Consider the following 15,011-nt stretch of genomic DNA (forward strand, 5'->3'; position numbering starts at 1 on the left):
ATATTTTAGTTAAACTTGTTCAATTAAGTCTCACCATTTACTTCATTACCCCCCAACCTCCACTTCATCATGACCCTCACCATCCACTTCTTCATCACCCTCACCCTCCATTTCAAACCCTTCACCACTGTCACCACCACCACCATCATATCCACCACCACCACCACCACTACCAAACTAAAACCACCACTACCACCCTACAACAACCACCACCAAACTAAGCCCATAACCACCAACACACTAAAATCACCACCATCACTACCACACTAAAACCATATTCATAATCATCACCCTAAAACCCTACCACCGTGAGTGTTATTGGTGGATTTAATGTGGTGGTGGTAAATGTGATTTTAGTGTGGTGGAGGGAGTGGTAGTGGTGGTTGTTGTTGTTTTAATGTGGTAGTGATGGTTGTGGGTTTAGTTTGGTGGTGGCAGTGGTTTTAGTGTGGTGGCGGTGGTGGCAGCGACAATGATGGTGGCAGTGGTGAAGGGTCATGACATGGAGTGTGAGGGTGATGAAGGAGTGGATTGTGAGGGTTATGATGAAGTGGAGGTTGGGGGTAATAAAGTGAAGGGTGAGACTAAATTGAACAAATTTAACTAAAATAGAAAATTATTTGAACAAAAAACAAATAGTATAATTAAAACAATCCACGTAATATGAACAATGTCATCATGTACACTATGTCGTTATAAATTTAAACAAAAATGAAACGTACAAAATTGAACATAATTTAGCAAAACAGAAATCAAATCGAACGCAAAAAAAAAAAAAAAAAGAGAGGGCCAAACTGAACAAACTAGACCAAAACAATATTTGAACCAATTTAAATTTATTGAGTACTCAATAGACTATAAAAATTTATTAAAGACTCAACTGAAAGCTTCTAAATTTATCATAGACCTACAACATAGTTAAGCTTAAAATAATAAATATTTTGAAATATCATTTACGTATATAATTGTTATGTATTATTATAATTGATTATAAATGTTTTCTTATTATGATTATAATATTTGATTTGGGTATCATATCATCTATATTACATTTATATTTAATAATTTAACGAATCATAAAAAACACGTTGTATTGTCTATTATTTTGTCTTAAATCATAGAAAATTTTACGTGCATATAGATATTTACATTATTGTTTTTTTTACAAAACAATATTAAATAAAATTTATATCATAAAACTTTGCCCAAGGGATTATTAAATTTCAATACAAGTATACAAAATCTTCCTACAACTAAGGCGACATTTAATGGTCCATTGTTGTACGTCTTCACATGTGGTGCCTTCTGCTCCCGTGTTTTACACCCGATCATATTAAAACACACACAAAACACAATACACAAGGTAAGCTAACAAAAAAAAGAATGAAATATAATCACAACAAAATCATGTTCCCTTAAAACAGCCACACAAATACGTCATACAATATGCTATACACATACACTAATTAGTAACATGCATTTTCTACATAATATCGTGATCTATTTCTAGAAGATTAAGAGTATATTGATTTTGATCTTAGAGGTTATGCATTTATCTTTTGATATCCAATAGACTTTGTGGGCTACTCCTTACCTACAAGTATTTATCCACCATTATCATAAGACAAGGTAAATCCCTACCACCCATTTAAAGACATGACCCATATATAAATACATGTATACCTCCTCTTCAAGTCATATGAGCCTCCTTCAACTCTCACTATTCAATTATCTTTCTTTATGTGATTCAGGATAATTAGTATAATTAAGATTATACCTCTCCAATACTCCTTCGACATATAAACAATATAGTAATTTCCCCCTAGAATATGCAACGATCATTTAATTACAACAGTAGATTTGACCTACCATCCAGGCTCTACATCAACCTATCATATATACAGACGACACACATACGTGTGTGTGTGTATGTGTATATATGTATGTATTTCTATATCCATGGCAAATTTTGACCTCATACGCTAGTTCTACATAGTCAAACATATCTCATGCTCATCTAGTAAGTCTATTACACTCGTCTAGAAAACACATCACCTGACAAGTGTATCATCTAGCTATTTCACCTTGTACTCATTTTATTTCACCATTTAAAGAACAAGTTACATAAGATGAAAGAATAACTCAATATTGTCCTAAAGGACCTTATACACTCGTCTAGAGCATATTTTCTAATGGGTGTATCATCCATATACCTTGCTCCTGAATTTACAAATCAACAACTCTTAAGCTTTTAAATACTTTTGAAAAAAATTCCTCTCGTAAATGACACCATTCACCAAATGAACTCACCCTGAAAAACACCTCAACTAGGCTTGTCCAACGAGTTAATACATTTAGTGAAGGTACCATTTGATAGTTCTTGAAATTAATTCAAAAGACTATTTTTTGCTTAGTGAATGGAAAACTCATCGAGCGAGTATAACCATTTAATGAATGCATCATCCAACAAGTACATTTTCTGATGAACACTTCATCAAGCAAACACGTCTTCTAGTAACTACTCGTTTAGAGAGCACTTGTCCACTCAACTTTTATTGATTGACGAAGGTGCCATATTGATATTATTTGCCTCCATGTATTTTAACTCCATAGAAATAATGCATTTTATTCTTAAAAGAATTACATTGGCCACATAATTCAAAGCTCACACACTTACCTTATCTCTAGAGTCTCAACAACAAATCACTTCTAACCATGTTAAATAACTCTTCTTGTTCATTGAGGTATTCTACTCAAATAATCAAGAAACATCATTTACAACTTTATAAACATACCTACAATATCACTACTCGGTGCAACTGACATATTTGAGTATTCAACATATTATGTTTTTCTTATAAGCTCTTACAACAATTGATTTTTACAAAAAAACATTCAACTCTATTTCAATGAATTAGTCACACACCAACACTATCATTAACTAAAGGAATAAAACTAACTAGCTATCTTCCCTTACCCTTTCTTTAAGCTTTCTCCTTTGTTTTTTTAGTTTTACTATTATCACTTGTTCAGCTACTTAGCTCTATACAATAAAAACTTCACATCAGTGAAGTGAACATATCTTACAAAATCAAACTCATTTTGAATCTCAAATTTATTGTCCCTACTCTGCATAGACTACTTACTTGAAAACTCAACATTTGATGTTCATAAACACAACTTCTAATACTACATTTCCTACTTTTAATGTCCATCACACTCATACATACGTATCCTCTATCAAGGCTTTGTTCAACCATAACTTCTACACCTTTAATCTATTTCTACACTTAGCATTTTCCATGTCATTACAATAATAATAGGAAATAATTAAAAAACAATGGATGAATAGAAAAAATGATATTAAAAATATCATTGTTAATAAATAAAATAATTATATTTTATACAATTTAAACATTTTTTTAATATTTAATATTTTCTTATTTTGTATCACACCATCCATGTAAAGCACAAAGGATTAAGCCCTTGTTAACTATGGTGAGAGTTTGAGAGATAAATAAAGTGTTAATTTATAACTGTAAATCAATCAGTGGAAACATATGTGTATGCTTATTATGTACATTTAAGTGAAAAGAAGAAGTTAAAGAATGCATTATGAAGTATATGTAGTACTTTTGACATGTAACATTTGTAAGTACTTAATATGGTGATCAAATGTTTGAAAATTAAGTTACCTTTTGTTAGTTAGATAGTTCACACTCTTTCTTACTAGTGAATCACTTTTTTTATTTATGATAGCATAAAATAATAGTTATAATTATGAAAATAAATATAATTTTTTTATAATTTTTATTGTAGATATTTTTTATTTAATTTGTTTGTATTATTTTATTATACATAGTTATTTTAGTGTAAAAATGGTTAAATTTTAAAAAAATTTAATTTAAAAAACGATCACATAAAATATAAAACTGCTAAATAATTAATTAATAAAGAGTTAATTTGAAAAAATGTGGACATCAAATTATGTATTCTCCTTATATGATGATAATAATAATAATAATAATAATAATAATAATAATAATAATAATAATAATAATAATAATAATATAGATTATAGATAACAAATGAGTCATTTAAGGTTTTATGTTTTATAATTTTTCTTTTTCTAAAACGTTTTCCTATGTTTTTATTAATTTTTTATCTCTTCTAATATATTATTTTTATCTTTGTTTTAAAAATTAAATGTTAATATTTTAAAAGAAATGGTCAATAATTAAAAATTTAGTATCAAACTTCAATTCATATTATTAAAAAAGTAGCTTATAATAAGATTTTATATCACTACTAAAAAAATACATATCTTTTCTAATTTTATTTTTAATTTTGTTTTCATAAAAAATATTTACAAATATTGTTATGAAAGATAATTTGCAAAAAATGACTATCATTTTTTTGGCAAAATATTTTATATAAAACACTTTCACCGAAAAATTTGTAGACAAGACTCGAAAATTTTATAATTTTGTAAAAAATAATTATTCACAAATAAATTACATATCAATTAAAATTTTTTAAGAAATGACAAACACAATTTTTTTGCAAAATTTTTAATAAGTTTATAAAAAAATTATGAAATATGAAAATTATAGTTGTGTAACAATCATTTAATAATAAAAAAAGTAACACAATGACAAATTTATAATATTTTATGAGTTTTTATGTTGATTGTATAATAATTGATGTAAAAAAGTATTATTTATCGTTCATTCATGTTATAAATGATGTTGAATGACGTTTTTATATTAGTTATTATGTAATCGACTTAGAAAGTGATTAAAATCTTCTTATAATTTTTTTATCCTAAACTTGTTGTTAAGGTACAAAAGAAAATTCGTATAAGTAGATACACATTTAATTATAATTTTAAGAATTTTACACAAAATATGTGTGATTTTGATGATGACAAATGAATAATGTTTTTGATTATTCTAATAAAATTACATGTATGCAAAGTTTACAAAAATGTATAAAAATTGAACAATCAAACATGAATCTTTGACAAACTATAGAAAAACCTTAGATTTATATACAACTTAGATTTTCAAAAACTAACATACACTTTTATCTAAAGAGTACATAAAATTTACTAAAAAGTGCGAAATTAGATTCCATAAGAAGAAATATTTAGACTTCAATATCTTTTTGGTGAAAAAAATTTTCTTGTCAAACACCAAAAAACCTTTATAATATAGTCAAAAGTGATTCTAAGTAGTTAACCATAAATGAAATAATAAATAAAGTAAACTAAAAACATATCATAAGCCAAGTCAAACATTAAAACTCACATAATTATAGTAAAAGTTGACAATCTTCAAGTCAACTCCATCATTTTTTTATTAAAATAAGTAAAAATACATTTATACAATTTATTTATTTCTTAACTAATAAATCTGTAAACAATATCACTTCACTAAAAAATATTAAAAAAATCATGTCAATATTATTTGATTATAATTAAGGTATGTTGAAAGAAGCTTATATAAAATATCTTAACATAAAAAATGAAATAATTCTGTATAAATTAAATTTATTTATACATAAACTAATTTTTGTAGGTTTTAACTTAGAAAAAATAAAAAATAAAAAAATCATACCCTGCAGCACTATATATTTCCCTCTTCACTTGATGTTTTTTGTTTCTTCACTTCTTCTCTCACTCTCTTCATTTTTGGTTTCTTTAACCCTTTTTTTTTTCTCTCTCTCTGCATGAGACTGCGAATGTTTGAGGCTTTGATCTCATGTTCTTCTCTCTCTTCGCTCTGATCCTCTTCCAACCACGGTTGTGCTCCCATTCCAATTTCCATTTCTCTCTTTTCGTTCTCTATGTGAATCTGAATTCTCAATTCAATTTTATTATTTTATGATTGGATAGATTGAAATCCGAAACCAATTCATCGTGTTACACTGTGTGTATAATTGTTGCACGGAATTCACTTTATCGGGTCTAATTATTAGTTGTTTATTTAAATTTCTTTGTTTTGCTTTTCATCTGTGAATTTCAGGGACGCGGTTTTCCTTCAGTTTTTAACTCAGGTTCAGCTTCTCTGCTAGCAACAATAAGATTCATGTTTATAGGGAATTTGAACTAAATTCCTTGGGTTTAGATTTTAGCTTGAATACTCTCACGTCCTGTTTAGGTATTATAATTATTAATATTACGCTTATTTATTATTATTATTATTTTTTTTTATTATTATTATTATCCGTATTGTTATTTACTAATAAGTTCCTTTCCTTTGAAAGAAATTTGGACGTGTTAAGATGTGAAGTCGCTGTTAATTTTGTTGAAATGTTGAAAGTGAAATTTGCTCTTTTGATCATTTTTTTTTTTTATTTTGTAATAATTATATATTGCTGTAACCAGCATCAGGCTTGTGGGGATAATGAATTCTGTGTTGTGGGTATGGTCTGTTGGTGAAATTTTTTGTTTTTCCATCTCCAACATAAAAGGCTTATGTTCCTCTTTGTATTTACTTTTTGTTTGGGTAAGAATGGTGAATATGATTTGAAACTGTGACAATCGTACTCGGTTTTATTTTGGGGTCTGCTTTCCTGGTTTACAGAAGATCATCAATAGTTTTGTGTTTAGACAGAAACTTGTATTGTTAGAACTTATATGCATATTGCTTTACTTGTCCTCTGTGATCTGCAATTTTATAAAAGGATCTGCTTGGATTTTGTGGTGCTTTTAGTTTTAATTGTTTCCCTTACCGTTTAAGGATTATGGTACCTCTGTTTTCGATGCACCTTATAAAGTTCTTTTCTGGTTTTCTTGTTCATTGTCTCGATCATCGAATATCACTCTACTTGTATATTGATGTGTAATATTACAATGTGGTCCCCCACACAAAAGTAACATCCGAGAGGAGTAAGAGAATGGGAGGGAATTTAGTGGACAGCTCCACAAATGTTTTTTAGCTTTTCTGTTTTTCATTTTCTAGTACTTTAATATGTGATTCACAAACTCATTGCAGAGACTATTATTTAGGAGATGGGTCAAATGACACATGAGATTGATGACAATGTGCATGGTCAGGATCAGACTGGGTCACAGTTGAATGACGATGGTAATGGAGGAGGTGTTGTTCTGAAGAAAGGGCCATGGACAGCTGCTGAAGATGTTATTTTGGTGGACTATGTCAATAAGCATGGAGAGGGGAATTGGAATGCTGTTCAGAAGTATTCAGGCCTTTCTCGTTGTGGAAAAAGTTGCCGATTGCGATGGGCCAATCACCTAAGGCCAAACTTAAAGAAAGGCGCATTTACTGCAGAAGAGGAGCAGATGATCGCTGAACTCCATGCCAAAATGGGAAACAAGTGGGCACGCATGGCAGCACATGTAAGCAGGCTGCACAATTTTTGTTGACTTTAGTTTTGTTTCATTTTGCTGTTTCTTTCACATTTTTCTAAAATGTATGAATTCTCTTTGCCATTGTTATCAGTGTGCCATTGTTATCAGTGTTGTGTACGCCATCCTATCTTCAAACAAGTGAACATCATATGACAGCCATGTCTTCTTTTTTATTGGTCTTGTCCCTTACAATATGAAACCAGCTTGTTAGATTTATCAATCTCAATTCCATTCAACAATAAATACACAGTCTAATGTGGCATAATACACTTTAGTTGCCATTTAGTAATATTCTGAATTTAACATAAAGCACTATGCATAACTGTCATTGAATACTGCAACAATTAAGTGTGACAAATCTTTGACAGTAGAGAACCTTGTAACTTTTTTCTCGATTGTTCTTGACATCATCATGTCTATTTTGGGAATGTAACCAGTTCTATGGTACTGTGTTCTTGATGAGACTTGTCTCTGAGCATCTATTTGAATTTTTTTCTGTCCATAAATCACTTTTAGTTCTCTCTTAGATATGAAGATAGACTAACATATTATTTTATTATCTTATTCATAATTTAGAGCATTAAAGTTGGAAAATAGCACAGATGTGTACGCTTATTACGAAAAATGTAACCTATGTCATGTCATGTTCTGGTTTTTTTTTTTTTTTTGGTTGCTTCCTGTCTGATAAAATGTACAAGGTAATGTGCCAAACTGGGGAAATGACAGTCACACCAATTTTAAAATACATTCAGATATTTTGAGATTGCATTTATTGCAAATCAACTTGTGTATTTCTTTCCTTGCATATCCCATAAGATTTACATCAGAATTCAGTTTCTTCCTAACTTCCATCACCTTTTCATTGAGTCCAAATAACCATCATTCTCTCTTTTAAAAAGGATATGTAATCAGTGAGTCTTTGTTTAACATCACAATGCTGCTGTTGCCGGGTGGAACATGTAGATTACAATACTAGTATTTCTACCCGACACCACCCACCCAAAGAAAAAGAAATCAGTTAGTATAGTGACAGAAAAGATGTGTGAGAGATCAATGCTAATGAGTAAAAGGAGGAGAGTAATAAAACAAATGAGAACATATTTTTGTCAGAATTAGAAGCTGGAATTACCCCTTACAAATGGAATAGTAGGATAGCAATTGCTACACAATTTCTTTTTCTGTTAGCATTTTGATGTATTCATTTTCTCTTAGAATGATTGATTTCTTTTGTTTTCAGTTGCCTGGTCGTACAGATAACGAAATAAAAAACTACTGGAACACCCGAATGAAGAGGCGTCAACGGGCTGGCTTGCCACTTTATCCTCCGGAAGTAGTACTGCAAGCATTTCAAGATAAAAAGCATGGCCAAAGTACTGCTGAAATCAGCGAAGGAGATGGAGGCCACCAGGATTTCATGGAGAAAAACAATTATGAGATACATGATGCTATATATGACAGTCTGAAGGAAACTCAGGGAATCTTACCTTTTGTGCCTGAGCTTCCTGATATTTCTGCTAATAGCATTCTGACAAATGTTCTTGGTTCTCCTCCATACTGTAATTTCCTGCCATCCACATTACCTAACCATGATCATCTTCATGAGTCATCCGTGTCTCTTCTTGGTTCCAGTGAATTGAACACTAATGGGTTTTATCCATTTGACCACTTTAAGGATAATACTTCTGATAAGTTTGCAGAATCATTTGGATTGCATTCTCCCCTTGATCATGGTGCCTCCTCATATGGCTCAATTTGTTACAGCCATTCATTATCGAATGACAATTACTCTACTTCTAAGCTGGCTTCTGAGGCTATGAAGTCAGAGCTCCCTTCACTCCAATATCCAGAAACTGAATTTGGTAGCTGGGGTACCTCTCCCCCGCCTCCATTGAATGATTCTACTGACATTTTCATCCATTCTCCTCAACCACCTTATGCACTGGACTCAGGTTCTTCTTCATCACTCAGTCGTTGCTTCCTTAATGAATTTCTTTGTCAGCAGGCGAAGACTCTTGGTTATTCAAAGAATAATTGGCCTGAGAGTTCAAATTCGTCCGTTGCAACTCCCGTTGATAGAGCTGAGAGTTCAGCTTTGAATGTGTACGAGACAGAGTGGGAAGATTATGCTGACCCTGTATCTCCCTTTGGCGCAACTTCAATCCTGAATGAGCATCCTGTTGTTGGCACCAACGGAAAGCCATGGGATGGATGGGAACCTTTTCAGACCTTTAGTGGTTAGTACCTTCTAATGTGGTATGATAAGGATGATATTTGGAAAGCATTCACTATTTTCTGCACACATCCACATATATCTTTGACACTGCAAAACATATTTATTTTTAAGATTACCTATTTTATAACAAAGCTTAGTTTTGTCATGTCATGCACATTCTGGATCATAAAAATCTTGACTTGTCTTAAATCAATTAAGTAAAAAAATTTGTTTCCTCTAAAGTTGTCTCATTGGAAATTCATTACGAATCTTGATGAAAATAAATTCGGTGGCTTTTTCCCTTAATTCATGTGTTAAGTTTGTTAGTTGCAACAAATATACTGGGAAGTTGAGATTTCATTAGAAAACTCTGCAGGCAACAATGAGAAGTTGCAGTCAGTTGATCAGGTTTTGGCCCCTAAGAATGAAAATCAATCCATGTCTCTATTGAATCTCACTTGGCCAGATGTCTTGCTGGCCTCAGATTGGCACGAGCTGTATTCTGAGCACAACGGCATGAACCAAGCTGACATGATTGATGCTAGTGATAATTTCACGAGACAGTAAGCATGTGGTGACTAATGAAACTCATTCTTCAAGTACAGGAGATTGTTTTTTGCGTGTGGATTAACACGACGCTTTTTGCAATTGTCTGATTTCATTCAGAAAACTGCTCAGTATGTGATTCAAAACTTTCTATTATCCATTTATGTTTACTACTTAATATGGGTAATATATGTAACATCTACTGTTCTTTCTGAGAGTCTAATATGGGTGTGACTTGTGTTATCAAATACCCGGGTAGAGAAACTTGTTTCTTTCTCATAGCTTTCTATACTCTCTTTCTGTGTTACATTTATTGTGCACCGTCTTCAAACACTTCAAGACAAATTTGGAATGGCAATTGTCTTGCATTTTCCTTTTGGTTCCATTTCAAAGTGCATGAAGCTTTGATAGCTTTTGGATATTTTAGAAATCAGGTGTTTTGATAAAAACAACATAAAGATAGGTTCGGTTAACTCCCAATGTTAAATTTAGGATATTAACCATTTTCAAGGGAAGAATTGGTCAACCTTCCCACATCCCAAAACTTACTGTTTTAGAAATGTTAAGACTCAACCTAAAGCTTAAACCACAAGGCCAACCTTCCCACATCCCAAAACTTACTGTTTTAGAAATGTTAAGACTCAACCTAAAGCTTAAACCACAAGGCCAACCTTCCCACATCCCAGTCACACCCCTGGGGTTCTCCAAAAAGATGTAAGAAAAATCTTCACTTAGCCCATCAGCTAGCTCACGGCCTTTAGGCGTTTCCAAACCGCAGACTTAACCACCATTTTTCGGCCTTAAATGCCACCAAGACTTACCTTCTTAGAAGCTTAGTATTTTGCAAGTTGTGTTCTATATAGCACGAATACGGATACGGATACTAGACAAAGCACTACACACCCTTAGACTTGTGTAGTTTCCAAGATGTAGGATATCTATTTATGAATTGTTTAATTTAGCAACTAGTATTTTTATACTTGAAATCATTTATAAACAAGGTTAGTCAAATATAATGTCACCTGATATAAAAATCAATCTAATCCATTTATCTAATATCAAAAAGTGAAAAGTAATTATCATATAAGATTTTTTTCCTTATTTCTATAATCATACTATAAACTTATTGCATTTGTTCTTGGTTACATTGTGACGGAGTCATGTCTCAAAATTATGTTAGAGACAAACAAAATGTTTTTCAAATTAGATACTGCACCGATACATATTGTACGCATGTCAGAGTCCTATACGTGTTGGACACAAGAATACACCATTTATGAGGTGTGTTCGAGCTTCATAAGTTGTGCTGCACTTACAGTGGAGTTTTAGTGTACCTCTGCGAGCTTAAGTGGGTTTTAATCAAACCAGTGTTGTAGCATATTAAAACATATTTGAGCCGTAGAAAACATGCTCACCTCCAAATAAATTAACCGGAAACACCTTTTCTGGTTGGTGGCAGTTTGGTTCTTTTTTGAACAACAATTTGTTACTGAAATTCTGCAGAACTTGTGAAAAAGGTGAGATAAAGAGGTCAAAAGGTGGCCATGGTTATGGATTCTTCTAAACAGATTCAAACCCACATCTCATTTGCTTTCTCAAAATCCAGTACTGCCCCTTCAAAACTACTTTCCAACTGAATATATTATAGAGTTTTTCTTTCAGCACCTCCATTTGAGAAAAGTCTAAATTATGAGTTGAACACATGAAATTGGAAGGGTTTGAATCCTGTATCTCCTACTTTAAAATATATTAAAATTCCAACACTAAGTTTTGCTCGGATTGTCTGGGTATTACAAATTAGATTGAGTCATCTGTGAATTTTATGGATTAATAATGGTGTTATTGATTTAAATGAGTGTTTTGTGCTGTCTATTTTAAAATAAGTGTTCCAAATTCATTAAGGTTCATATTTTTCAGAAAATTTTCACAATTGATTTAAGTTTTCCAGAACACGACACACCTCCTTTCAAATTATTTGAGTTTCCATGTTTTCACAATCATTTATTCTATACGACCACATAATCAATTTAAATTTTAAATACCATTCATTCCACTAATACGTTTATTGACTCTCTTAAATATAATTTGTTAGTTTAATCAAGTTTCAAGTACATGATAAACTATGGTTTCTTAAATTCGTTCTTTATAATTTTTTGTCTATTGAATATTTTTAAAAATTATATTTTTCAATTGAGTTTCTATCTTGTCGCATTACTTTATGTTTGTGTTAATATTAAACAATGTAATTTTGTGGTTGATATAATTCATGACTATGTTGATGATGGAAACAAAAGTGAAATGATATTGAAAAGGTAGTGAAAACAAAAAGATGTTGAATGATGGTAAACGAAAATGAAAAGAAAACAAAAACAAAAACTTAAATACGGTATAAAACAAGGGTGAGATTTGTTGCAATAACATTTTATTAGAGTACAAAAAATACAAACATTTAAGTTTCTAAAGAGGCAACATGAATTACTTATACTAAATCATATGTTGTGTTGAGCAACGTGAATATCGTTCCATGAATCATAATTGTTAAAACACTCATAAATCATCAAATGAGTCTAAAGAAGATGTATTTTGTCAAATTTAGTAAAAAAAAATTATTTTTTGACAACTAGATTTTGATAACTTTATTTTATAACATAAGGTGATATCTTTTAAATGGTTTTTTATTTTTTCATTTTTTTTATATTATAAAATTATTTAAAAGATGGCATATCAAATTGTAAAAATAAGTAGTTAAAATCTAGTAGTCGAAATATCATTATCCATTATCCTTTAATAAAACAAGAAGCAATAGTAAATAGTAAAACGAGAAGCAATAGTAAAACGAAGGATGCTGGTCAAAAAATTAAAGGTCATTTCAAATATTTTGAAGAAAAGTTGGAGGTGCAGGAGAAAACACCCTTATGATTTTCTTGAAATTAAAGTGGCCTTTTGAGGAAAATTTCTATTGTAAATATCTTACGTCTGAATATCATGGAATATTTATTTATCTTCGGATATCATGGTTATGAAAATTTTATTTCCTTGTTTGATTCCACTTTCTTGAAATAAATTGAAAGGATGATTAGGTATTATGTTTTCCTCTTTTCGAAAATTTGAGAAAAAGAAAATCTAAACTTCAAACCGTAAGTAAAAGAAACATAAATGTATTAAGATTATAATAGAATAGAATCTATTTAATACTATACATATAATGCATTACGTTAGTAAAATATAAAGTGTTTTAGAGCATATTTTGTAATGTATGTAATCTTTTATGATACATTCATAATACTATGAGCATCTTCAAAACTATATATTCTAAATTATTAATGCATAATCTAAAATTGATAATACTTTACTGTCAATTCAAAATTATGTTTTAAATTATTAATACTTCATAATCAATTCAAGACTCTATATTTTAAAATACTATAATCTATAATCTAGATTCCAAATTATATAATTAGTCATATATTTCAGATTGCATAATTTAAAATAATGTCAGATTGTATCATCTTAAATTCAAAATATAGTTATATTTTATTTAGTCTAAAGTACAACCTAAAAGCAATTATAGATTACTTCATTTATAAACCATTATTAAAACAATAATTACAAGTTTTCATAAATAATAAATCTAAAATGTATTACTAGAAAGATGAATTGAGGCGAAAGAAACTCAATTATTTATATTAACGAACTCCATTGACATATGATGATTAATTAAATCCGATCTTTATAAAAAGAACATTGACTTGAAGGTTTGAAAATGATAAATTTATAAATATTAATTAACAAAGTTTCAATAAATTAATTCACAAATTAAACTCATAAAATGCATTCATAAACAACTAAAATACTTGGATTATTTTATTTTTAATAATTAATAAATCATATTTTTGTTATTACATTTGTTCTAGTAAAAGATAGAAAGTGATATTCATGCTTTTAAAATACAAATAAATATATATATATATATATATATATATATATATATATTTATAAAAATTAGGGTTTAGGGTTTAGGATTTATTGTGAATATATTTTTTATTTTGTTTTATTGGACTCAACATTCTAATTGATGACTCCCACTTTCAATCTAAACTCAATTTTTTGAAAAATGATAACACGAAGCTGAGATAACTAAACAAACTAATTAAACTGGCAAGTTGACGTAGCCAAAAATAAAATATAACCACTTTAATAATCAATAATGGTTTCAGATTAAGTCCATTTTAATTTAGTTTCTAAACGTGTTTCAATGCAAAATCCACTAGTAAAGCAGACTTGTGTGCAATATGTTTAAGAACAAACTAATTTCAGTATTTAGTTTCTAAAAATGCTACAATTTTATTAAATAGTCATCAGTTAGAACCTCTGTCAAATTGAAAGATATGTATCATATATTTGATTAGTTGTAAGGAAACAGAAAGAACATAAATACAAACAACGAGGTTTCTATTTAGAGTAATTAAAGATAAAATGAAAAGGAAAAAAAGAGAGAGAAATAAATTAGCTACAGTATATCTAATAAAAAAAAGCTCTTATTCAAATTATAAAGCTTTATCTAATCATAGTTAAAATTTTAAGGGTTAAATATTTTTAATCTCAAGTTTAAGTTAAATTTAGAATTAATCTCTATTCAAATTTTTTGATTAATTTAGTTTTACATCGTTTGACCCATTTTTGCTTAAATACTAACTCAAATATTATCATAAAACACATTTAAAATTTTAAATAAACTTAACAAAATTTGATTAAAAAAACTAAATCTACACATTTCTAAAAATAAAAGACTAAATTGGTCAAAAATTAAAAAAAAAAACTAATTCCAAATTTCACTATTTCACTAAAACTTGAGAGACAAAAAACATATTTAACCCA

General features: G+C 29.7%; 1 protein-coding gene across 6 annotated transcripts; it reads left to right on the plus strand.

The window, feature by feature from the left end:
* The first annotated feature begins 5,674 nt into the window (after positions 1 to 5,674).
* LOC114193783 (transcription factor MYB33-like) lies at positions 5,675 to 10,518 on the plus strand. Of its 6 annotated transcripts, none has more exons than XM_028083729.1 (5): positions 5,675 to 5,803; positions 6,027 to 6,161; positions 6,999 to 7,363; positions 8,613 to 9,609; positions 9,952 to 10,410. In XM_028083729.1, exons 3-5 carry the CDS (start codon positions 7,016 to 7,018, stop codon positions 10,152 to 10,154), a joined length of 1,548 nt encoding a protein of 515 aa, XP_027939530.1. In that variant the 5' UTR covers positions 5,675 to 5,803; positions 6,027 to 6,161; positions 6,999 to 7,015; the 3' UTR covers positions 10,155 to 10,410. The 6 variants fall into 6 exon arrangements, with proteins under 6 accessions (XP_027939530.1, XP_027939545.1, XP_027939561.1 ...); XM_028083744.1 differs by having other exon boundaries at positions 6,027 to 6,057; XM_028083760.1 differs by having other exon boundaries at positions 5,675 to 6,161; positions 9,964 to 10,518.
* The last annotated feature ends 4,493 nt before the right edge of the window (positions 10,519 to 15,011 follow it).

Source organism: Vigna unguiculata, chromosome 1 (genome assembly GCF_004118075.2).
Source record: "Vigna unguiculata cultivar IT97K-499-35 chromosome 1, ASM411807v1, whole genome shotgun sequence".
Classification (NCBI taxonomy): domain Eukaryota; kingdom Viridiplantae; phylum Streptophyta; class Magnoliopsida; order Fabales; family Fabaceae; genus Vigna; species Vigna unguiculata.